At 38.3% G+C, this 26,744-nt stretch overlaps 1 protein-coding gene across 2 annotated transcripts; it reads left to right on the top strand.

The window, feature by feature from the left end:
- Nucleotides 1-756: 756 nt before the first annotated feature.
- On the top strand, nt 757-25,794 carry LOC115926788 (polypeptide N-acetylgalactosaminyltransferase 13-like). 2 transcript variants are annotated; one of them, XM_030992151.1, is made up of 10 exons: nt 757-2,194; nt 9,761-10,091; nt 10,898-11,070; nt 12,297-12,510; nt 13,201-13,374; nt 20,130-20,247; nt 22,530-22,850; nt 23,421-23,531; nt 24,036-24,185; nt 24,817-25,794. In XM_030992151.1, exons 1-10 carry the CDS (start codon nt 1,663-1,665, stop codon nt 24,976-24,978), a joined length of 2,286 nt encoding a protein of 761 aa, XP_030848011.1. In that variant the 5' UTR covers nt 757-1,662; the 3' UTR covers nt 24,979-25,794. The 2 variants fall into 2 exon arrangements, with proteins under 2 accessions (XP_030848011.1, XP_030848003.1); XM_030992143.1 differs by having other exon boundaries at nt 12,294-12,510.
- The last annotated feature ends 950 nt before the right edge of the window (nt 25,795-26,744 follow it).

Here is a 26,744-nt window from a genome sequence, read left to right as displayed (position 1 = left end):
TAGTCAAAACATATTCTTTCACATGATTGGTAATGAGAGCTTCCATTTCATTTTTTGAAATTGGGGCGTTGCCAATACTGGTCTTTACCTTTAACCGAATGAACACCAACCTTGATCTGTCTAGAGACTTGCCACTTTATTATGTTAATAGCACCTTACACCGGTAGGGGAGAAATTAGTTATGTTCCTTTACTTAACGTTATACCAACGGCCTGCATCCGACGTCGCACAGACAGGTAATAGACATTTCCTTCTCATTTAGTGGCACTTTCTTGTGAAGCCATTAGCGCTGGGGACATTGTCAGGCAGGTCATGTGACTGTATTTGTCTATGTTTTGTCTACCTTGCAGGTAAACACAGTGACGGATCGAGAGCAATACAGGTGAGAGGGAGAGGAAGGTCGACTGAGCTGAGGAGAAAATGGAAATACAAATATCAGCTCTGCGAACAGTTTACTATTCCAGTGTTTGCATTAGAGGTTGAAGGAGGAAGAGGATAGGCAATCGCGATTGTTTATTGTTAGAGAAGGTAATGTTTGGTTTGGCACAGGGAAATCCACGAGCGTGGTCCACGGAGAAAGACGCGCTGCGTTGACAGACAACGGCCTTATAGGGCAGGCGGCAAAACCAACAAGCACACCGCTGCAGCCGCTGAAAGCCGATTAATTATTAGTGGTGTGGTATGAAGCCAGGCAAAGTCACGGAAGTTCGAGAAGCTCACTGTTGTCTACTGTAGTGGTTACAAGTTTCAACATTCATTTCAATGGAGCGACTAATGAGACCTAAACATACGAGTTTAAGGTCCATGGAAAGTTGAACAAATTACCCCTAGCGGTTGTCAATGACTTCGTTTTTGAACAGCATCACCACACGTGCACTTTCACATTAGCCTGCCATCGCACACCAGTACAGAGGAAAACTTCTTGGTTCTACTTCTAGTAAAATTAACATCTACACTTTATTTCTCTCAGTTAGGTTTTTGAGCACAGAGCGGAGGCCTACATTATTTTGTGGCTGTGAAAAATCCTTTTGTGTGCGTAGAATGGAAATTGACAACGAGTGTTATATTAGCTGAGATGTGCTGCATGGTTCTATAAGGAACCCGTGAATTTCCATAGCATTCTAGCTCTTGTTCTACCTCTAGATACCAAATCGCACACACACTACCGAGGAAGATGGAGCAGCGAGTTGAGCGAGATTAAAAAGTGAGCTATTCGAATCATCAATTGGAACACGATAACAATACTTTCATGATTCTCGTATCTTCGTCCATCTTACTTCAGTCTTCCGTTGATTATCATTAAATGTATACTTCCTCTGAAAATAAGTTAACTGTTCGATTTAAGTCGGTCCTTGGGATTTAATACGCTCATTAATTTCGTCTGAGCACCGAAGCCAAGAAAGTACAACTGTTCAGATGTTCGGCTTTCATTGTCTTCGTTTAAAACTTTAAAGAGGAGATGATTTGCCCTATTAGCTAAGTGCAACACTACATGTTACAAACGGTTCGTCTGGGGTAGACGTTTTGATTCAATTTATGTAAGTCAGCAGAAGTATACATGTGACTCTGGCTCTGAAGCGAAACATTAAACAAAATCTTCAACTTTCGTGTTCTAAAGTTCTGAAGAAATTGCTCTGATTCTGAGCAAAATATTTAATTACGATGACTTGGAGCGGTGGACATTGGCGTATGCACAAGGTGCGTTTTGCATTCAAGACCGGGTTCATCGTAACGCTTTCTTTCTGCCTCGTCCAGCTCGTCTGGTTACCACGACCACCGTACCAACGTCGAGATGATGTCGCCATCCAGGGGGCATTGAAAAGGAAAGCCGACGTCATTGACTACTCGTCTATTCAGGCTCTGGATTCGAGCCCCGTCGCGAAGTCGACAGGACAAAATGGCGCCCATAGAAAACTGTCGTCGGAAAGTGAGGCCGATCAGTTCCCGCCAAATTTTGGACAGCAGAGGCCTGGGAAATTTAATAATGGAATAAATCAGGATGTTGGGTCTGCGCGATTTGATTGGAAGTTGGAGAACTCGCGTGCTAGTTTTGATATTCCAGCTGTAATCACCAATGGTCAAGAAACAGAAGTGGAAGGGAATTATAATAGGCGATCGCCAGGGAATAAACTGAAAAAAGAATTCGAAAGGTTTCGAAATCATAAAAGAAAGACAAGACTGCAGCAACAAAAAGGTACGTGATATTTCATTAAACTTGTTTTTTTCTTTTGTTTGCTTATATTCCCTTGTATTTTACCTTGTGTGCGTCACGTAACTTTGAAATCCCTGTCTTTTGTGTTTATCTATTTGATTTGTTTAGCCTTCGATGATTTTTTCGGAAACCTTCAATAACCTAAGCTTCATTCAGATTCAGATTCATTCAGATTCAGATTTATTTCATTTTATTGGTCCATTTGGAAATTCATTTTGTCGGCATTACAATAAGAAGGAAAGGGGGAGCAACGGGACAGAAATGGGAGGAGTTTCATTTAGAATGATGTAATCACTTAGAAACACAGTTACAAATGAACTTGGTATACATTAGAACACCATTCGCAACATTTCGTATTTCAGATAGCAGTAAATCATCGTATGGTTATACGCTCGGGAACAAAAACCCTTGAAACGAAAATAGAACAATTTGTATCGAGAATCATTAGAAAGATTTATTGCTGGAGCCTTGATAAACTTATGTGAATTTGTTATATTCATTGCATGACAGAGTGCAAAATGCGTGTCGATTTAGTTTATTCTTTTGTAAAGATCTTAACTAGCACTATCAAAAAAGCGTTTCGTAATTATCCATGGGAATTTCTTCAAATTCGGGAGAAAACAAATATTATATTGCTAAGATTTTATTTCACAATTTAGGTACACTTTAAAAATGGAAAATATTCATGTATTCTCCCTGTGCAGGCGTATGACTGGCTGCACATATTTAGACAAAGAGTTTCCTTAAGGTTTTGTTCACCCAGGTCAGAAGTTGAATTTTCCTCGGTAAAAGAAAGAAAGAAAAAAGATTTTGGTGGTATTTCTGAAATTCACAATCAATTTGCTTTTAATTCTTGAACAAGTTATAGAGAAGGGGGAAACATCTTGAAACACAATACGCCCTGTATTGTTACTTTCATTTTAACTTTTTAGCGACGAGAAGGCTTTATGTTTAATTTAAAGAGTGCGAAGTTTCTTATCGAAGACTGGAACGTCCAGCAAAATCGAATTAGGAGTGGAAAGGTTAATCTGATAAGCTATAATGGAGCGTAACGAGATGAAAATTGGAACCATACTGACTCTCTTGATTCAATCAATGATGCCAGTATTCGTGTGGGCGTAGCCGACATTTCACACCTTCGCTTGCCTATAAACTCCATAGGAGGATTCGCAAATGTAGCCTAGGTTGTTCGGATGTGTGGGGTGGAGTGCATTCGGACAGTCGGTGGGGGGGGGGGGGGGGCACCCCAGTGGCGTATCCATCAAAGGGTGAAGCTAGTCGATGCCCTTACCCCCGCAAACCTTCCCTTCGTTTTAGAGTAATTACACTGGTCTCGGTCACGGAGGGGTGTTCCAGAATTTGAATTTTAAAAACTGCACTAAGAATCGAGCTAGAGCTATAATGTCCTTGACACACGATGCGTCATTTCTCTGACGTAGGACTGCGTCAGGAACTGGCGCAGTCTTTGACGTATCATGTAAGGGTGATTACGGATATCGTACACGAACTAGATGCAAAAGGTAAAGTGAAACGTATTCCGTGGTGATACTCAATTCACTTTAAATTACTGACGTTACATAAGTTACCAATTCCCTTCATATGTTTGATTAGCGCAAGCAAAAACGCAATCGAAATGACGGCTCATGCGCGACGGGTATACCAAAGCTTTAATCAAACCAGGGAGGTGATACATGTCTCACCTCCCTGATCAAATCAATCTAGCTATGCAATGTATGCAGAATCATCATTCCAAATATTCAAGGCAGTCATGTTATTCATAGATCGACCTTGTTCCCTTTACGTCCACCAATTTATCACCGTCCTAATCTTAATGTAAACTATTAAATTTGTCTGGCAACAAGAGTGGACAGGGATGAGTGCTCCTTGACTTTTTCTAAAGCACAGCACATATTTTATTGTAGTAAAAGATAAATTAGCCCCTTTTGTAATTTGTATTCAAATAGTTTTTCTTTGATTTCAACACTAGTACAGACGCTTGAAAAGATTCCCAATTGTTTTAAAATGTAGTTTGCTAGTGCTACACTAGTTAGAATCTGGCGGTTGTGGCGTTTTAAGCCTTAATAATTCTATTTCATCTCATCTGTATTCGAACACGATAGCTCGCTTTTACAGGAAAAAAGGCCACTATAAATTCATTATATGCATTCCGTCTGGATAAAGACTAGAGAGAAAATCTCCAATTTTTTTCAAAATCATGATTTTTATTCGGTCAGGCATTTATAGTTCATGTGCCAACGCTCTAAAGGGCAATCCCCGCCCCCATGGAGACACACATCACATGCAAACATACAAATATTTTGCACCCCGACCTGAGTGTCGGATACAATTGATTCTGGCAGGTATTTTTCATGACCTAGATCGAGATAACGAAATGATATAAATCATTTGATCGGTGGGATTTACTTCATAAACATTATTTTGGCAGGCAGTTTTGGAAGAAAAGGGTACAGCCGTACAGGCTCGTTAAAAAGCTTTTCACTTCTCACAATTTTATATGACAAATGGTGCTGGTAGTTGAATCGTTGTGGCTTATAATGTATGGGGGAAATAGTTGAATATTGTAAGAAAAACGACTACATGTCGATCAGTATAACAAGAAAGAAATGTGTAACTCGATGCAAACTACATTGTATGAATACATATGAAATAATGCTTGGGATTATCCTAAGGCTTACGGATACAATTTTACTGGAGGGTATAGGTGTTGTCGCTTGCCCGAATATCAACTTCCAAAGTTTTTGATTTTGAGAGCGAGCGAGTATTTTGACAATAATCTTTTTGTATAAGAGTTAACATGAAATGTTTATGATAAACGATAAAGTTACGCATACAATCTAAAAAAAAGAGGAGACACCTCTCCCCCGCCCCGCCGCCCTCGGATCAATGATAATCAGTGCTTACACATCGCCATTGTAACATTCCAGACAATAATCCTGATAGATAGATGAGAATAATTATGGCAGTATGGAGACACTAATCATTGTCACTATTTGCAAACTCGAGCTGATGAGGATAGGTTGTCTCGGTCTATCTCATGTCTATTTACATTTCGGGAAGAAAATCTTCATATAGTGTTTTCATGATGCAATAGTGTACTCAGTCTTCTTGATCAAATTATTTTTAACTGATCTGACTCGACCGAACCTTGGATTTATTCCAGGAATACGTACAGCTTGCATATTATGCTATAACGCTAATCACTGGCGAATCTGGAAGGGGGGGGCTAGGGGCTGCAGCGATTAAGAGAAGACTTTATTTGCCTTTGCTACAACATACAAAGTTCCAAACTACAAACGTAAAATATTATCAAACCCACCCAGTATTAAACCATGTTCAATCACGGAGCCCAAAACGTATGTTCACGATCTGTGTTTCACAAAGATCCTAAGTTGAACTTATCTCTATTTAAAGTTGGACTTAACAATTATGGAAAGCCATCAACATCTTTGAAAATATTTTGGGAACGTTATTTTATAAAAGCATAAAATGTTGATTCGAATCATTCATATTTTTTATTATCAAGGAGATTTCATGTTCTTGATGTGGAATTTATAAAAAGTCTAAATTACTTGAATTTTCGCGGTTGAATATATTTTATTTTAAGGCTACAAATGACTCTCCATTATATTTAAGTCCAACTTAGAGTTAATGTTCGACTTGGGATTTTTATGAAACACCCCCTAAACTATTAAACTTCACCTTTCCTCGTCCCCTGCCAATCAGCTTTCGGGTCCACAAGGGGTGAAATGTCACTTGTTTGTTTTATATAAAAACACGTACGGCTACTGACAGACAATTACCAAAGTCATCACTCGTCGCAATCCGGTCGTGACCTCCCAATGGAACAGTTCAAAACTGATCGAATCTCCCCCGATTTTTAATATGTCTATGCTGTGTATTTCATTCAATTCTAAAGTTAATGGGCTGTATTTTTTTTGCAAAATTGAACGTTGAAGTTGATGTTTGATACCGTTTCCATTCATGGATTCATATTGCGGAAGAAGGCTTTCAAATATTGCTTATTGGGGATAATTCCTAATTTCCTTTTATTTTTGATTTATGGAACATTGGCTTATCAAGGAATTGACCGGCAGTGCATACAGCTCAGGGAGGAGGGGGATCCTCACTGATTGAGGGCGGGGGCTTGAATGCTTCTGGGCAATCCCGCCTGCGATAATTCCCTGCAAGTTGTATTGCTTTTTATGGGCCTTCAAACATTGGAGGGGTCGGTCGGCTCGCCACTTTAGGTCTCCCCTCTCCCCCCCCCCCCTTTTCTCTCTTTCTTTCTCTCTCTATGTCTCTCTCTGTCTCTCTCTGTCTCCGTCTCTGTCTCTGTCTGTCTCTCTCTCCCTCTCTCGTTCTCCCTCCCTCCATCCCTCCCTCTCTTCCCCTCTTCATCCCCCACTCTCCCGTTGTCACTTTCGGGCATTCCCCTTCCTCTTCCCTACTGCCCTTTCCGCCATATCTCTCTGCCTCTCATTTTCACCCCTCCCATCTCTATCTCCAATCACCTCCGCCCTATCATCTCCCCTAGATCCCTCTCCCTCTTTCACCCCTCCTCTCCTTCGATGTATAATATTTGCTTCTCCCTGTCACTTTCATTTGACTACACAGTACACACAATATCTTGAGACGTTATTGAAGTAAACAAGTACAACCCTCTAGAGTGGTACTCATATGCGACACAATGACAGATCTTGTTAGCGTTAAAAGTGAGGAAAATGAGAATTGCTTCGAAATATAATCGGGTAGAATATCTTGTCCCCCGCATGGGAGGGTATCGATATGAGGCAGGATGCCCCTTTTCAGCGGGGCTTTTGTTTCAATGACACCAGAGGTCAAAAACGATTTTATCAAACTACACCACACCCTCATTTAGTTCAATGTAAAGGTAACGACGTTTGAACCTACCTCCATACGTCGTGCATGAACCATTGTACAATTTATTTACTATTTTCTTTCCTCATACTCATAGATTCAATTTCTAGACTTTCCAAGATGATTAGCTCACATTTTAACATTTCCTGCAATCTGTAATATTACAGTTGACAAAGCAACATTTAATTATTTTCTTTGAGCCATCATCAAATTTTGATATTAATTTTGGACATTCAAAGGGGAAGTTCACATTGATATTAAGTTGGTTTCAATAGAAGCAGAAAAGTAAGAGAAACAGGTCAGTGAAAGTTTGAGCAAAAATCCATTTCAAGGTAATGTTGATGAGGCGTGGCATAGACCAACTGAACTCGACAACACTTCTAGGATTGTAGTGTACAAATTGACAAATGGACAAAGTGAAAGAAGGCGAAATGATATTTATACCTCGTTAAAATGGTGATAGACGAAGTGATATTAGACTGAGGCAAAAAAAAAACGCGTTTAGCGTCCTGCCTTTTTGAAGAATAAGGAAGGAGGAGGCCTTTTTTCTTCTTTTTTTCAAAATGGCCGCTGGGTACATTTTCCCTGACTGTCGGGCTAATTTTCAAGAAGGCCGCTAGATTTTCTTTTTCTCAACTTTTTCAACTCATTTTAGCAGTATGTTTTTCATGTTTTTTCATTATGAAAAAAATTATTTAAAAAAATATATTGATAAAAAAAGAAAGCAGGCGGCCCCAAAAAAGGAAGCGGGCGGGGACGCTAAACATGATGGGATTAGCCGAATTAGTATTAGTCCGAATGGCAATTTTCCCTTCAGACATCATACGAGTTTAATGCTGATGAAGCGTAGCGTGTATTGACCGTACACACATCCATGACATTGACCTTGTCTACGGGGTTCCACTTTACTCTGTATCCAGACTTCGTGGGAACTCTACCCGATACCTCCCCGTCAAAGTAGGCCTACACCATGGTATTATAGCCCTTGTTTAAATAGAATCTTTATCTCTTTTCATAAAATGATTTGAAACTAGTACAAAGAGCTGTCACTGCGCCGTCACCGGTATTGCATTAAAGGATATTAGCCCGTTGCAAGTTTTGTCATTTATCCTGCCCCAAAATGCACAAAACGATAATTCTTTGAATAAAGTCCGGTATTAATCATGTCAATATTGGCATATTACTTTGACACGTGCCCCTTTTCCTTTCGAATAAGTACCCTCTTTCCCATTACTTAATAATGCCCCTTTTATACCCTTGACAAGTGCCCTAATCCATATCTGATAGGTGCCCCTCTTACCTTTACAAGTGCCTTTTTCCCATTTAATAAGTGCATTTTTCCTTTCTAAGAATTGCCCCTTTCATCTGTGATGAATGCCATTTTAAAGGTATGAGAAATGCCCCTTTCTGTGAAAGGCAGTGTAGCCGGGGGGGGGGGGGACAAGGTGCCCTAAATTTAATGAGAACGAACTGTGCTCCTTCAAGAAATACAATCGTGCTCGTTTTCAAAGCTATTAAATGTTCTCTAGATACCTGTATATATAAGAAGTTTGCCACTTTAAACACTTTTAAGAGATGCATTTTTCAACCTATCATCCTTTAAACTTGATGTCTTTTTGAACTTCATAGAGTGCCAAGGTAATCAATTACCCTTTGTTCAAGAATATAAAGGTTTAGACTAACTCAGGCAACTACATTTACATTACCAAATGTCATTCATGTTAAAAAGACTGAGACATAATCTCTTTCTTTCTCTCTCTTTCTCTTTTGTTCTCTCTCTCTCTCTCTCTCTCTCTCTCTTTCTCCCTCTCTATCTCTCCATCTATGCTACTACTTTTGGAGACTGTTTTTTAAAACTTAATTTCCCTTTACTTCCTGTAATTGATATCATATACTGCCCACACTTTCATATCTCATTTCAATCAAATACAATTATAAAGCTTATACAATACAAATTACAAAAATTAGTTCTGAACTTGCGACAGTTCATGGTTAGATTTTGGTTAGTAGGGCATAATCGCAAACGAAACGGAATTACGATTGTAGCCTATTTATTCGCATCGGATGTATAGTTCACAGTCTGTATAATATCTACCCTGAACCAGGGACTTGGAAGACATATCTGCATTTTACAAATGTAAGCGGTGGGAATAAAGGTTAGACAGTAGGTAACACATTTGTTGATTCAGATTTTACGTGTACTATAGATTTGTCTTGATTTTTCTTCCTCCATAGAATATTTTTATTTCTCAATCTTCGGTATAAGACCTTTAGTTCTGGGCCAGGAAGGCGTTACGTCTTAGTTAAAGTATTTTAAATAACGCCATTCTGTCTTCCAACAAAACTTTATTAACGTAAAAGGAGAATCATTGAATTTGTATGCTTGATTTTTTTCTTCTTGTAACGGGAGAGTGGTTGTAGTGTAAAACGAAAAAAGAACGTGAAAAAGATGTTTAACCCTTCTTAAAATAAATAGAGGATTCCAATCTATTTCAGTACACCGAAACCTTTCATTTTCCGTTCATAAATGTAACGGATACTCTTTCAAAATGTATTATCCCAATGCAACTTATCAGTGATTAATCATACTTGTCTTATAAAGATAGGCCTACATGTATTTTTAAATTACATTTCTGAATTTAATTCTAGGCGAGCCTAAAGATGAAACGCATCAGGTGTTTGTACAAGTCAATAGAACCAGAGCAATATCGGCGCTTTTCAACGATGAGCACGACATCTCTAAAAACAGAAATGATTTCTCAGGAGTTAATCGGGAAACATTTTACAAAAGGACTCTACCATTTGAGGATCCGGGTTATGTCTGGAGGGACGATGGGCTAGGAGAAAATGGAAAGGGTGTGGTGATTGCACCTGAGGATAAGATGACGGCGGATGTGTTATTCAAGAAGCATCAGTTCAATGTTTTTGCCAGTGACCAGATAGCATTGAATCGGACGCTTCCAGATCATCGTCCTCCAAGGTAAGACTAATAATAATAATAATACATAACATTTATTAGGCGCTTAATACTGATGTTTCTAAGCGCACAGTGTTCTGATTAAGAGAAGACTATAACCCGTAGAATTAAATTAGAAGAAAAAGCAAAAATACAAAAGTAACATAGATAAGGTAAAAAAAAACAACAGTGGCAATCAACTAAATAAAGACAAATATGGTGCGCACCTCCATTGACCGACGCACAACTGCAATTTACAATTTGAAAAGATATGTTTTGAGTAGAGATTTGAATTGAGATACAGAGGGGGCGCAGTGAATAAAGGCGGGCAGTTTGTTCCAGAGAGCGGGGGCAATAACTGAAAAGGCGCGGTCACCATACCGGGTGTTAGTGCACCCTCTGATAACACCCTTTGACCACACCCCCTTTGACCACACCCCAATGCCCATCTCCGACCCATCGTGTTCCAACCCCCAGTTAATCGCATCCCCTGACTTTACCACACTACACCACGCCCTTGCCCGAACCCTTCTCGCTTCTTGACTCAAACGTATCGTGCCCCACACTCAATACACAAATCATCGATCCCAAACCCTAACCGCCCAGACCCCATCTTGTCACCTCTATTGACCACACTTGACCACTCTATTTGACCCTCAGTGAAGGTGCTCCAGACTCGAGCCCACCGCGTCCCCTGGTTCTAAATCCATCAGCCCCTGACCCTACTACTTCACACCCCTTGACCACACTCTAGCTTCTACTCTATTTCTACCTCCCTTTTCTTTCTAATCATTTCTTCGACCATTTCATCATCCTTCCCGACAATGCAGGTGCCGAATGTTTAGATATCGCCACGACCTCCCCAGCGCTTCGGTCATCATCGTTTTCCACAACGAAGCTAAGAGCGTGCTTCTTAGAACGATCTGGAGCGTCATCGTACGATCACCGAGGCACCTTCTGGAGGAGATCGTGCTGGTCGACGATGCCAGTAGTCTAGAAGGAGGTATAGGACCGATAATTTTTAGGACTTTATACTAAATAGCAAATGTTGTAGGTTACATTAATGAGTTCCATGAGGTAAATCAAATTGATATTATGTAAATGAAAGCCTGGTCACTACCACTATCACTATAATTGGTTTTCAATATTATACAGTCATATATTGCCCTTACTTGGACAATATAAGCTCATCCTACTATTCTAAAAACAGAATTTTATTTTAGCATGCGAAAAATCTTTACGCAAGTGAACCAAATTCCTTAAGTTTCATGCCGCGAAATAATGAAATCTTATCACTGAATTTGGTAAATATTCACAAAGGCTTTTTGCCATTAAAATCTCTATGAAAGGTTATAACTTATTTCGAAAGAGCGATGAAAGTTTGAGGAATATTTCGATGATCAAACTGTATCGGTCCCTTCGGAATTTGCTTCCCAGCCGGTTAAATCAAAATCTTCAATATATTGACCATACTCATTATTTTACCCGTCTCTTTGCATTTGATCTGAAACCGCTTAAGGAACTGGGTCTTATCAAGGAAATGTTTTCTTGGTCAGACTTTTCCGTTAACTTCCTTAATTATGTTATCGCCATGCACATGGTTAATAAGATGTACTGAAATTGCAGTAACTTTCCCATATTGAAAGGAAATTACAAGCATGTGTCCGAGTAGTACCAGACTACTGCAAGTACTGGTCAGATTGATTTCAATAGCACTTGACATGTCTGACCTTCCGGCTACTTTACAAATGACCAGGGCACTCCGGACACAACCTTTCATATATAAAATGACCCTTGACAAGGATAATTATAATGACCCGTTGCATGTTTCTTAAAGAGACCTCATGGCAATTTCTGTGAGGTCGTGTCATACTCGGACGTTTAGATATTTCCTTCTTTAAAAAAAAATATGTTAAGAACTTTTGTACCTGGCTTCGACGAATAATTTGTCCGATTCGTTGACCCGACATTTTTTCATGGGAGAATTGTTCCGGACTTTATATCGTCAGGTAAATGGTTAGGGTTAGGGTTAAAATTGGGTTTTGCACAAAACCATTTATACCTGACTACGTTTATTTTACTCTAATGTACGCCGTTTTACTAGTCAACCTGCCATTTGGGAGACGTTGCTATTATTGTATAATCCCTCTTTCTACATCAGGATAGCAAATCCTTCATCATCACATCTCTGATTTTAAATCATCATCAATTTTCGTTATTCTTCAGAAGATTGGTATAGGGGCTGGCTCGAAGATTACGTCTCCCATCTTCCCGTACCTGCGCGGTTGCTCCGCATGCCGCATCGTAGTGGAGTCGTAGGGTCCCGACTCGCAGGAGTGTCGGCAGCAAGTCGTAATGCTACCGTGCTTGTCTTCCTCGACTCGCATTGTGAATGTACAGAGGGATGGCTGGAACCGCTCTTGGACTGCATCAATAGAAACAGGTTTGTTTGATAAAACAGAGAAATGAAAAAGTATGGAAATCTTCCGAGTTGGGAAGCAGGTCGGGATAGCTTTGTCGAACTCTTAGAGCACACTGAAAACAGATCGGGTTAGCTCAGCAGAACCTGTAGGGCACTATGGTAATAGATCGGGATATAATCTGAGAAATAAATCACTATAAACCTTTGCACAATGTGGAAATGAGTTGGGGAAGAAATCGAGATAGACCTGTACAACTTTTAATAAACGAATCGAACGGTTACGAAACAAATTACGAGATCCCGATAAAAGTTTGGAAACAAACCGGGATAGTACTGAATAAGTAGATAATTCGGGAAACAATTTGGGAAAGGTCTGCACAACTCAGAGATCATTCGGGAAATTGATTGGTATTTGGTTGGTATATAAATCTCGCGGGATTTTGATAGGTTTCGAAATAAATCGAGATAACTTTGAACATGTTTTTATTTGTTCACACTCCCAGTTTAAAAACGATTTGAAACGTGTTAAACTGAGCTGCCCAGAGTTCTTTACAACTTTATTACGAAAATCCAAGATGATAGGCCTCTCTGTCACATGAAAATCTTTAGTGAAATTAGTGAAAATTCAAAGCAATAATTAATAGTTATACTCAGTTCAGGGATAATTTTCTTCATTTTCTTTGTTGTATCTTCCCTTTTCTCCCTCTTCAGTACTCGAGTCGTAAGCCCTGCTATCGACTCCATCAGTGACACGGATTTCTCGTATACCTTCATCAGAGGGATAGCCCGGACTGGAGGCTTTAGCTGGTTCCCAGAATTCATGTGGACACATGCCCCTCAGAGGGAGATGAAAAGGGTGTGGCAGGATGCTGCAACACCATTAAGGTGAGGATGCGATTCTATCCCAGTGTGACGTGTCTGGGATGGATGGAATAAAATGATGTTGAAAGGCGTAAGGATGCGATCAAAGAGTATTTGTAGAATGCAGACTGTCTCAGATGGACGCATGACATGTTTCGCAGAGAGAGAGAGAGAGAGTTAGAGGTGCATGGAGACAAAAATATTGGGGGCAATGGTGCGATCCATTGAAGCGTGTGAGGCGCGATGGCTCAGTGGTAGAGCAGTGGTCTCGAAACCGGAAGGTCCAGGGTTCGACACCAATTCGATGAGCTAGTGCCCTTTGGTAAGACATTAACCTATTTTACCAAGTCCCTCTGAGAGGACTTAAAGCCGTTGGTCCCCTGGCTGCTTACAAGCATACACATGCTTTCTTAGTAGTCAGGTCAAACAAACCAACTAACCAACCGTCAACTTAATAACTAGCATGATTTATATTTAGTTCATATCAGAAAGTCTGGCTACAGGGTCTAAATATTACGTAGCCTCTACTTTGGTATTGCATACCATCTTTCATTTTATTTGTTTTACTGTGTTTACGTAATTCATGTAATCAAATACAACAATACCATGCTATTCCAGTCACATTGGTGATACTTCTCTTTAGCTTCATTGGATATTATGCTTATTTTGAGGAACGCCAGGAACAATAATGGATCTGGAAAACTAGTTGGGCAAGGATGACGTTTGAACTTTCCAGGCGGTCTGCTTGTTGAGGTTAATTTAGAGAGCATCGGAAACAAGCCTGGATTAAGATGTCTGCTTCGCTGTTCTCTTGAAGATCTCTTGAAGATCTCGAGGCATCTCCATGGTCATGACCCTTGGACTTGTCTTCTCCAGATCTTACTCATCACGCCATGCCACGTGATCCATCGGAACGAAACCTAGCTGGAAATAGAAAAAAATGCAAACACATATGAAAACACGTAATCACGATTTTGTAAGCGGTATGCAGCATTAATATTTATTCTGTCACTGCTCTCAGCTTTTGAGTTAATCGGCTCTATTCATGATGAGTGGCGGTGAATATTATTAGGGAAGGGGGGTCTTGCAAGGGTTTGCCTTTAAGGCAGAGTAAAAACCTCTTTCAAGAAAGCGAGAAGGGTGTACATTCAAAATTTTCAAATCAGGAGATTCCAAAACTCCTGCAATTTTGGTAAAACACACACACGCACACAAGTTGACTAGATTTTAAATAATTTAGTTTAATTCATGATGAATTTTATTGTATCAAACACATACCACCCCTCCCCAAAGGTTATTAGTGTTTTTGTTCTTTTTAGGGGTGCCTTTTGGGATCTAAATGTACTGCCGCGGGACTAATTTATGTTTGTACTTAACTGAAGGTGGATATGCCAGAAGGGGTTTGCGCCCCCCCCCCCCCTTCCTCACCGACCCCATTCAGCATTTACTCCCTTGTGATAACTATAGCAGATTGATCTTCAATAAAGCAATGTCTCAAACCTACCCGGATGAAAATAGCCCCCCTGGCTCCCCGGCCGGCTAGGTCGAAGCACCCTATAATCCTTGAAAGATTTCCGCTGGATAAACCCACTAGTGATGGACAGACTATTTTTGCTTCCGTCTTCCGACACCCATGGCATCCTGACCAAAGGTGGCGAAAATACTAACACCTTATGATTGCTATTATGCAATATGACGTCTTTGCTTCGAGGGACGTCAATTAGAATATACTACAAGTATTCCATTTGATTGTTATTGTGAAATATAAAATCTTTAGCTTTAGAGGGACGTCGAATAGAATATTCTATGACACGAAATTCGTTGTTATGTAATTATGATGTCCTTGCTTCTAGGGACATCGAATAGAGTATTCTGTTTTGTTACACTATTATGATTGTTGTTATGTATAATGAGATCCTCCCTTCGAGGGACATCGGGTGGTTTAATCTATTACACTATGATTGCTCTACTCAATCAAAGATATCCTTGCCGAGATGGACGTCAAATAGATAATACTACACAGTATATGACGCAATAATTTTCGTTAAGCAATAATTGATGGACTGTTCTGCGCGTTTTGTTTGCCAATTTGGTTTAGAGACATGGCGATAAAAGAGGTCATTAGTTCAAACTTAAATGCTAATTTCTGGGATGACATAGACGATTTTTTTTTTTAATTAGGCATACAAGGACAAAAAATGAGGTACCGTGTCTCCCACGAATGTAAAAATTACCCCGAAGTTTGTACTAGGGTTGGGCACGGCATGTTACTGATAAAGGAAATCATAAAACGTCTGTGTTTATTATTTACATTTTTGTTAACAAATTATAACGTATTCTTTGGTGTTCTTTCAAACAATCAGATCGTTAAGACAGATTTATTACGTGTTTGTTTATAAGAATGTAATATATCATACTGTTTTCCCGAGGGCAATGTCGGATGCGTCTCCAACTTGTTATCGTAAACTGTAGGTCCATGATAACTGGTAGACTTTATTTATAAAACAAACCCAAACAGGGTGGAGGGCTCGGCGAGTTAAGATTAGGGAGGAGGGGGTAAAAAGGGAAAACGAATTGTGTTTTCAAGATTCCTAACAGGAAAAAATAGCATTATTGGAGGCTTCGCCTGACCATGTTTAATCGGCAGCGATGGGATAGGGATGTCGGAACGAAATTTTCAACAGATTTGCCAAATTTGCCCAACTACCGCTCCCGACCCCATCCCAATAAATAATAATGGATGAATAATAAGTAATAATAAAATTAAGAATGATAACAGAGATGAAATAAACTAACTAATATTACGATATCATTTGTTTCGATCCACAAGGATGGAGAATGGGTGTTGGTGAGTGTGTGTGTGTGTGTGTGTGTGTGGGGGGGGGGGTCACAACCCACACCCTCTATTGACGCCCCTGGGTATCATGTTGGCACCTGCAGAAACAGGAAAGATGAAGACAGATCATCATCACCAAAAAGGGGAGCCAAGCCTATCTCCACATCGCCAGGATCAAAACATATTTTGACAGCGCCGGAGAAATGCGAGCTAACATAGCCACGTGCAACACACATTTGATCAGCCCCGAGATGTATAAATCCGACATAACATCTGCTAAACATTTGGCTTAATCTGAGAAAAACATTCGACTGGATTCCCAGCCTCTTGTGAGGCCTGACACGATGTGACATTGTATATCCTCCTCCTCCTTCGAGTCAGGGGCGTCAATAGGCCATTTTCTAATGGGGTGGGGGGGGGGGGGGTGCAGGACAAGAATTTGCCGACAAGAGCGCCAAAAATTATCCCGCAAGTAAAACAAAAAAGACTTCAGATTTCTTTCAATACAACTCTTAGTCTTGTGAAGCCTGACAAGATAAGACATTTTTCTCGCTTCTCTGCAAGCTCTTGAGATTGAAGTAGGGCCATCGCTACGCCACTTTAAATCAAGATTGTAGATTTCTAGGACCAAATTTGAACCTAAGATAGCCAAACATTAGACAACAAGCTTTTTAGAAAAAGGTTCTCAGATTTTCTAACTTTACATCAAGGGTAAAAGGAAAGCGATCTTAATATTTCTTTTCAATTTCACCGACAGAGGTACGAAAAATTGTTAATTAGGGTATTTCTCCAGTTTTTCCGACAAAATTTTTAATTTTTCCTTTTAAATCGGGGTCCGGTGGCGCAGTCTTACCCCTCCCCCTGGCGACGCCCTGGACACGTTTTGAAGACAGACGACAATCAAGTTTTAAAAACAACATGTCTAACATGTCTGACAGCCAGATGAGGATGCATGTGAAATTTCTCTAGCATTCGTGCCCTATCAATTTGAATGTTGGTCGCTAATAAAAGCTTCAGTATGTAAGCATTAAAGCGGACTGAATATAATATCCATCATGTCGTGGAATCAACAGTTTTCTTAATATCTCTTTGACAATATGCCAATTGCCAATGACAATTTAAAGTCATTCAACTCTTAGTTAAGTATTTCAAAAGAATTATTTGATTAAGATAGGCAAAGGCATTGTTCAATTTACTGTGCTCGTTTTTTTGTTTGTTTGTTTGGTTGGTTGGTAAGGTGGTTAGTTGGTTGGTTGGTTGGTTGGTTGGTTGGTTGGTTGGTTGGTTGGTTGTTATTTTAATTGATCCTTGATACATAGTTTGACTGATCCATAGTAAGTTCACATCCTTGATTATTGGAACCACATTGGGACGAGCAAACATAGAATCACAATTTGTAGCTCTATGTACACATCATTATTAGAGATAGTATGCCTCTGTTAACGACACCTTAATGTTACCGAATGATTAGTATTGAAGAACGTGATTTCATCGCTGTTAGTTCTTTTCATATCTGATTGATTTGATTGAGCAATTTATTTCTCTTCATGGTCTTTTTCGAGAATCACGTTTCGAATGATAACAACTAAATAAACAAATTATATAACTGATATACGTGATCAAAGTAGAGTAATTACTTTTAAGTAGTAAAAGTAATCACAAAGAAGGATTGTCGTTATAAGCGGGGCACGAGGGAATGAACATGGTGAAGGCGTGACAACCTTTTACAAAACCTAATTACTACTATTATATTCAAAAGAGGAATAATGGGTGGATATTGATCTTGATCTGGTTTATCGGTTTCCAGACATTGTATCTGTCAGTGCACAAGTCAGAATTCAAAGTAAAATCGTCATTCCACGCGAAATATAGCTGCAGTACATCTTTGCGAAAGAAAATAGCAATGTCTTCTTGAAAACGTAGGATTAAGACAAGTATGATTCAGGCAAAAAAGTAGGATTACTAAGCAACGTTAGAAGATTTAAAAGCAGCTAACATGAGTCATTTATGGATCTCTACTCCAGGAGATGTATTGATTGATATCTCACAGAAATGAAGTTTTTTTTTTAAAGGTACATGTCACTACAGGGCCCCGTCTTACAAAGAGTTGATATTGATCGCAACTTATTTGCGATTGATTTCAATTGCAACCATGTACATAAGAGATAGGGGACTGCAAACTTGGGATTGATTGGAGGACTTGCGATTGATTTGGATCAATCGCAACCCGTTATAAGACGGGGCCCAGAACTATTGAAAATTTTGAAAATAAATGTTGAAAAGCTTTATTTGAAAGGATTTGAAGCAAAAATGGTATGGTTGGCGACGATCCTATAAAATTCCTTTGTAGTTAATCCTCAACTTTGGATGATTTATCTAGGAATACAATCATTGTAATCTACATGGAAATTAACTCTAATTTTGCCTTAATACAAATCATTTATCTTTCTTCTCTAGGATTTTCTTTTACAATTGAATCCAACGTAGGAGCCGAATATTATCTTTACGACCACGTTTATATGAAACACATAGGAGTAATTTATAAAGACATGCAGGTTAAAGATTACAATTGAAACGTGATGTATCGGGTAAAGCAGATGGATGGAATCAGGCTAATCATCGATTTACATTTTAAACTTTCTTTTAATTTCTGTTTCTGAAAAGGAAGGGCTGTCTGCTTGCGATCACTTTGAAGCCTGGTTCCACTTTAACAGCTCCCAAACTTACTTTTTCTTTAATTGAAGTGTTTATCGGAATCCTCCTGCCGGATATCCAATAAACCGCAATTTGTTGCCATGACAACTAGGTGTTTACTTCCTTTGCTGCCTAATGTCTCTATTCGATTCATTCGTTAAATGATATGTTTTTGATGGAATGTGTTTTCATTTCATTAGCTGTTTTTTTGCACTTTCATTGCAGGGTACAATAATATTAGTTTAGACAGAGTTTCTTTACCTCTCCTTTAAATGTTATGATTCAACACTTCAAAATATTATATATGCATCTGTAATTAGTCTGCGAGTATATGTATATATATATAAAACACACACATGTGTATCAAAAAGACATCGAATAAAGAGTATTTCACTTTGGGATGTTAACAATTGAATTTTAAGCTTTTCAAAGGGTATAAGGTGATGAAACATTAGATGCATGTACAGGTGTAGGTCCACAAAAGTTTGAAAAGTTCCTGGCGGCGAAGTATCCCGACGTCCCCCCCCCCCCCCCCCCCAATCCTCCCCAGATCGCTGCCCTGCCTGCCCATGTGCATGTCAATCCATACCTCTGATTCATTCATCACGTGGTACCTCTCTTCTGGGGAAAATTATGTTTGGCTTATGAAATACAACTCAACAAGCAAACATCTGGTACTTTTATATGATAAGCGACTGAATGTTTCACGCAGGTATGAATTGATAATAAACATACCGGAAAGGGAGCAGGTGCGCATGTCTGCAAGTAACGGATATTCTTCATGGTTCGATTACTTTCCTACAACATGGTTTCGTTTGGAAATAAAAAATGAACGATGACAATTTGCTGTTTATTTATTCTTATGTGATATGGTCATTTTGCATAATTTCTCTTTATACCCCGTGTGTATATCTGTTAATGGTTTATTTATTCTTATATTCTTATATCATATCATATCATATTTCTCTTATTAATTTTATCATATTCGTTGTCTTCCTCTCTAAAATAATTTTAAAGTTCTTTGTTGACGAGGCGGATACCCCCTCCCCCCACCTACCGATCCACTATCATTGCAGTTTGGAGTTTGGAGTTAGCAAGGGCGGGGTGAGGCCTTCGCACAACCGGTGAATTAATCTTGTATCTGCTTAACAGTTGAATCAATCACATTTATAACGTAATATTGCTTCATGGTTAACGGTATAACTATGTTTTTATCTAATGACACCAACCCTCTTTTTTACGTCAACAGAACACCGACTATCGCAGGGGGTCTTTTCGCCATAGATCGAAAGTTCTTCAAGAGCTTGGGATATTACGATCCAGAACTGCATGTCTGGGGCAGCGAAAATCTGGAGCTCTCTTTTAAGGTGAATGATTCAATATACTTGTTTATCCTGTCAAGTAATAGATGGATGTTTTGTTGTTGTTGATGATTTTTTTTCTCTCGCTGTGTTTTAAGAAAAGGAGAAGGACCTGCAAAAACGCGACGGAAATCAGAGGAAATGATTTGTAGTGAATCTGTAGGTCAGTTGCGAAGTACTGGGGGGTGTTTCACAAAGATCCTAAGTAGAACTTAACACTAAGTTTGACTTAAAAATTATGGACAGCCATTGGAGCCTTAAAATGAAATATACTCAAAAGCAGAAATTCAAGTATTTTAGACATTTTATAAATTCCACAACAAGAATATGAAATCTACTTGATGATAGAAAATATGAATGATTTGAATAAACATTTTATGCCTTTCAAAAATATTTTTACCAAATATTTTCAAAGATGCTAATGGCTGTCCATAATTTTTAAGTCCAACTTAGAGTTAAGTTCTACTTAGAATCTTTGTGAAACACCCCCCTGGTCCCTCATTTGATTGGGAAGAGGAGGGACCACTAGTGTCACTATGTGTTTGAAATTCAAAAGAATAGTCCAACTGGGGGATGGGAGGAGCTGAATCATCTGTCTTTATTGTATGTAAGGCTCATGTGAGTTAATATAGTACTATGATTAATCGATTAATACAAAAGAGGGGTAAGGGGGGGGGGTGGGGCCAAAAGTTGAAGATAGATTAATCAAAGGGGCTACTTTTGCAAATTGTAAATAGCAAAGGAGAAATGGGGCGTGCGTAGTCCATGGAGACACACTTTGACATTTTTTTTTTATTGTAATGCTTTCACAACATTTGCAGGTAAAGTCTAAAAATTAACAAAAAACTCGATACAATTACTGAATGTTATTGATATCCAATGTTAGATGATGCAACCACTGATGCAATAACTTTTTTTTATTGTAATGCTTTCACAACATTTACAGGTAAAGTCTAAAAATTAACAAAAAAATCGATACAATTACTGAATGTTATTGATATCCAATGTTAGATGATGCAACCATTGATGCAATAACCTTTTATATCTATTTTGACATTGGTTTTAAAAGCTTTAGGTTTTAAACCATACTTACCGCTATATCCTATTCAGTGTGTCGTAAACAAGTCATTTAATAAGGGTCATGAAGAATGTATTCATGACCAATTTCCATTCTATCGAATAATCCTTTTGGGACATCGCTGAGACAGGTTTATTAATGGAGTATTGCCATTCCTAGTTTCCTGCGGAAGTATTTAATCGAGCAAATTTCCTGTGATTGGTGGAAATTAAAGTAATATCAACTCGGTTGGTGACCCTTTGTAACATTATCAGTGGCGTAACATGCGTTCTACCATGGGGGGGGGGGGGGGACAATTTATAACGTGATAAAGGGGATGCGAGTTTAATAAACAGGCCACCATTTATGGGGAGGGTGCGGCAGGGTGCCTCATATTTCCCCATCTCCCTTTCTTGTTCTCATTCCTAATCGTTTTTGTTCTCTTCATAATTTGATAAGGGGGCATGTGCCCCGTTCCTCAGTAGCCGCTATTAAACACATTTCTTTCAGAATGTCCCACTCGGGAAGCAAGGACTATCCTACTTTTATCATGACTCAATCGTCATGAGTAATATCTTGTGATGTAGGGTTGAGGTCAAGTATTAATGCAGTGATGTGGAATGATTTACAGTGAAGGTATTTGGTGAAAATGTTCTGATGGTAGGTCCGAGATGATGTATTTCAAGCCGAGGTTCAGTTCAGTCCAACAATTCAAATCGTCGAACACCGTCTTATTAATCCTCAGTGCCTGGTGTAGGGTTGAGGGTGATTTTGAGGATTAAAAATAAATGTATTAAGTGAACATGTATAGAGGTAATCGTTCATTTCACGTTGATCGCTATACATAAAGCCAAATTCTGTTTAGTCCTTCAAATTAAATTGTCCAACATTGTTTGTATCAATATTTAAGTTACAGTGGCATAGCAAGATCGAGTCTGGACCAGTGGTCGAAGAGACGGTGGTATCATGGAGGGGGGGGGGGGGGGGGTTGTACCAGTCCTGATAGATATATCAAATAAAAAGTCACAAGGCCACAGATTAGTGGGAGAATATAGGAGGTTGAGGGGGTTCATTTGCCATTCAATGGGGTAAGGCACACGAGGCACATTTCTCTCTTGCAAAATATACTATGCGCTCTTTATATTTTCAAGATTGTTAAAATGATCTTATATACATTTGAAAGATGTAATTACAATTTCCTTCATTTTTATTCAATATTGTTTTACTCTAGGTGTGGCAATGTGGCGGAAGCCTGGAAGTAGTTCCGTGCTCCAGAGTGGGTCACGTATTCAGATCCAAGCCTCCTTACGACTTTCCTGGCAACCCAGAGACTGTGCTCCTACGCAACAACAAAAGAGTTCTCGAAGTGTGGGGTGGGCAGATTAAACACTTATTCTACGGGCTGACGCCAGAGTACCAGGCCGTGGATGCCGGGGACATTTCGTCAAGGATACGGATAAGGGATGAGCTGAAGTGCAAAAATTTTGAGTGGTATTTGGAGAACGTGTATCCAGAGAATATCCTGCCACTCAACTTCCAGGCACTTGGAAGGGTAAGGACAGATTCTTTTAGTCTAAAAATGAGAAGGAAAAGGCTATTGATGATGATGATGATGATGATGGTACCGGTGATGATGATGGTGATGATGATGGGAAGATGGTGATGATGATAATGATGATGGTGATGATTACCACATGTCAACATCCTCATCATGGCACCATCATCACCATCACCATCACCATCATCATCATCATCATCATCATCATCATCATCATCATCACAAACAAATTAAATTAAAATTATGAATGAGAAAGCATCAGCAGGGTGTTTTTGTAATGACAAGTTTAGATATCATTAATAATCTTGGCATCATGAACGCTCCACGGAGAAAATTCGAGACCAGTGCCTATAATTAAGTTTCAATCTATGCGGTAAAAATACAAATATCTTTTATTTATTAAAAAAGTATTCCATATATAATCAATTTTCATTTCCCTTTTCTTTTCCTCCTCTTACTCGTCTTCATCTTCTCATCCGTATTTTTCAACTCTTTTTTTCTTTCATTCTTATTTTCTTTGCCAATGTATTTTATCAAATTGTTTTTGGGTTATTTTGTTGACAGTTTATGAATGAGGGAGTAAATCTATGCATCGACGTGCTCCATGCTACCGATGGGAGACGGATGGGGGCGCACCTTGCTGTCAATGCATGCCGGGAAGGTGCTCTTGCGCAGGTAAGGTATCCCTAAAGTCTCAGAAATCACTTTCTTTCTTTTTTGAAAGTTAAAAAAGTGTAAAGCATAACAAAAAAACGGAAAACAATTAAACACCACACACACACAAAACGTTAGTATAACCGAGTAGTTCAGCCTGTCAGTGGAATAAGTAAATGTATCTTTTTAGCAAAATGTTTTACAAAATCAATTATGAAATATTTAGGATGGTTTAGACAAGCAACAGCAGATTCGCCTGATAAAGTAAGTATTGTAAAATGGTTAATAAAATGTATTTGTCTAAAACCCTATCAAAGGCCAATTATCGTTTATCATTAGGTTTTTAGTAGTTCTGTTCCCTCCTATTATTTGTTGTGATCGTTATTATAAAACTGTCCTAACTGATCTCTTTGTTATTACATTCCTGTTGTCTGGTCAAGTTATCTATTTTCCATTTTAATCATGACCGATCATACTTTCTTTCTGTAAAACTGCTATTTTATTCTTCAACTTTAATTTCATCAGACTTTTTCTTGGAACGATTTGAGTCAACTTCGGCATGACCGTTTCTGTATCACAGCAGTAGAGGGCGACAATCATGTAATGCTCCTTGAGTGCCAAGACGTGCACTACAACAGACTACTCACAAATCAACAATGGCAGTATAACGAACAGGTGGGATAGATGATACGAGTTCAAGAGAGTGATAATTTATCGAAGACGGAGATATTCTGTTGCATATGCTAAATGGATTGGTTGTTCAAATTGGCTATAGATCATTTAATTAATGTAGTAGTATTTTGATATGAAACTTCTTTTACCTTTTACATCAATATTTTGTTTTACAAAGAGACAAATAATACAACAATAAATCACGTCTTTTTTATAATAATAATAATAATAAAAACGTTACTTATATAAATAAATAAATTCTGATCCCGAGTCCAGTGACTTATTTTGTATGTATTTATGAGAGGACAGCAATCCTGAGGAACTCTCTGGGAGTTCCAGTTGAAAATTGAATTGGAAAAATTGAATATTCAATATTATCATAAATCCATTGGTAATTGCAATTGTAAGAAATAAATAATGAAACTTGATTCAGACATTGACAAAGACATAAATCAGTGACAATTTATTAGAAACAGTTGATAATACATTATAAATATTAATAAAAATGATTTAATACTGTTCCAGAGTAACGATTAAATAAAAGATGTTTAACATAATTATTTTTAGCACTATCAACAAGGAAAAGACGAAATGATTTTGTTATTCTTGTATCCATTTTCAATTTTCGCTTCAGATTGGAACAATGCAGCACCAACTCACAGGCCTATGTATGGGACTGAAGAAGAAATTGGACAAAGAAGTGATGAAATCATTTGTAATACTTGAAGAATGCAACTCATTATCGACCCAACAGTGGGCCATCTTAGAAACATTTACTGAAATCACGTGGAGATAGCACACAGCAAATATTGCAATTCAGGACCCTGTTTCATAAAACTTGTTATCAATAACAAATGCTAAATTTTGATGACAAATTTTCTCTCATCCAATTAGATGCTTATAACAGTAGTCATAACTTGTTATTGGTGACAATTTTTATGAAACAAGGCCCATATTTAAAGGATCACAACTACTTTAATAAAATGTATTAACAACACTCAAGGGCACTTGCAATAGTATATTGTATCCCATAGAATCATGTTTGGACTATTTGATTTGATTTGATTTTGTTCTGCATTCATATAAGTACACAGTGTTTTTATATAAGAATAATAATATAAAGTACAATAAGTATGTTTTTGACAATGAATCATAAATGAGCAAATATATATAACAATTGTCATTTTCAAACCGAAATGATGAACTGTCACAAATACTAAATTTCATCAAACATTACAAAATTATTTGCGGAAGAAGGATTGTCATTGTAAGAAATGATTATACGACAGCCCCAGACAAACCTCATGAAATAGATTAACACATTTATTCAGCAGAACAGATGGGTAATTAAAAATACAAATTTTAATGATGGTGATATTAACAATGCAAGATGAGGAGGAGGATGAAGATCGTGATGAAGATCGATGATGATGATGATGATGATGATAATGTTTACTACATCATTGTAATGTTCACAAATTTCGAGAAATGATTGGCGTTTGTGTCGATATAAGTAGAACTCTCTAAATTACAGGAGATGAAACCGACTTTTGGGGAGTCATTTCTATTAGGGATCGCTTCATTTGAGGTGGCAGTCTACTATCAAACTATATAGTCAAAGTCACTCTCAAAAGAGTTAATTAAATCACCAGTTTGGAGTGGATAACACAATCACTTGGAGTGGATTCGACCCCAAAGGACGCAATCCCTCATAATGAGTCCTAAAATAAAGTTGGTTTCCACTCCTCGGCATTAAAGGGGAAGTCCACCCTGAAATTAAGTTAGTTTTAATAGGAGTAGAAAAATGAGAGAAACAAGTCAGTGAAAGTTTAGGAAGTTAGGATTTTTGAAGTTGTGATCAATCAAACACACATTGGCAACTCTTTGACGTATCATGCGAGCTCAACTTCCATTTGCTCAGTACTAAAAAAATCTAAAATTTTCATTTTCCCTCAAGAAAAATTTCAACCATACATGCACCCTAAATATAATAATTGCAAATATGTTTCTATACTCCCCCTGCAAGGAACAAATATATATTCCGTCATCAATAACGAAGAAAACATGATTTTATGGAATATTATGCACAAAGCACATGTGATTAATTTCTTAATGAAAATATCCATTAATTTGGCTAAAGCTAGGGTAATAATTTCCAAAACTCTTTGGAAACGCATTGTTAATATATTATGCGCTATACAAGAACTGAATATTATTATTATAATGGTGATAAAAAAGAGGGGGGAATGACTTCAATTTGTTTTTAAACAGAAAACTCAAGTCCCCCTTGCAAACATTCCTATACATATCTATAGTCACTTAATCCTCGTTATAGTGACTGTGGCATTTAATTGCTCTTTGTATAATTATACAAAAGGAGACATTATAATCCAATTGCAGCTCCTATTTAACAACTAAAAGGTGTAGGATGTCATCCCCTAACAGATAGAACTTCTCACTGAGTTTGAGGAAATTGTGAGATCCCTAGAAATTAACAACTTTTGCTCTTCTTTTTATTGGACCAAATTGTATGATCGGCCAAGAGCCAGAAAGGCATAACAG

The sequence above is a fragment of the Strongylocentrotus purpuratus genome, unplaced genomic scaffold (genome assembly GCF_000002235.5).
Source record: "Strongylocentrotus purpuratus isolate Spur 01 unplaced genomic scaffold, Spur_5.0 spur5_contig_846, whole genome shotgun sequence".
NCBI lineage: Eukaryota > Metazoa > Echinodermata > Echinoidea > Camarodonta > Strongylocentrotidae > Strongylocentrotus > Strongylocentrotus purpuratus.
Note: the sequence above shows the minus strand (reverse complement) of the source record. Positions and strands in the feature narration are given on the sequence as shown.

Excerpts from the sequence above, each read along its gene's own strand:
- LOC115926788 (XM_030992143.1), top strand. The coding sequence starts at position 1,663 with ATGACTTGGAGCGGTGGACATTGGCGTATGCACAAGGTGCGTTTTGCA. Across the intron at positions 10,092-10,897 it reads CCAGATCATCGTCCTCCAAG|GTGCCGAATGTTTAGATATC; the intron begins GTAAGACTAATA and ends CCGACAATGCAG. Across the intron at positions 23,532-24,035 it reads GGGAAGGTGCTCTTGCGCAG|ACTTTTTCTTGGAACGATTT; the intron begins GTAAGGTATCCC and ends TAATTTCATCAG.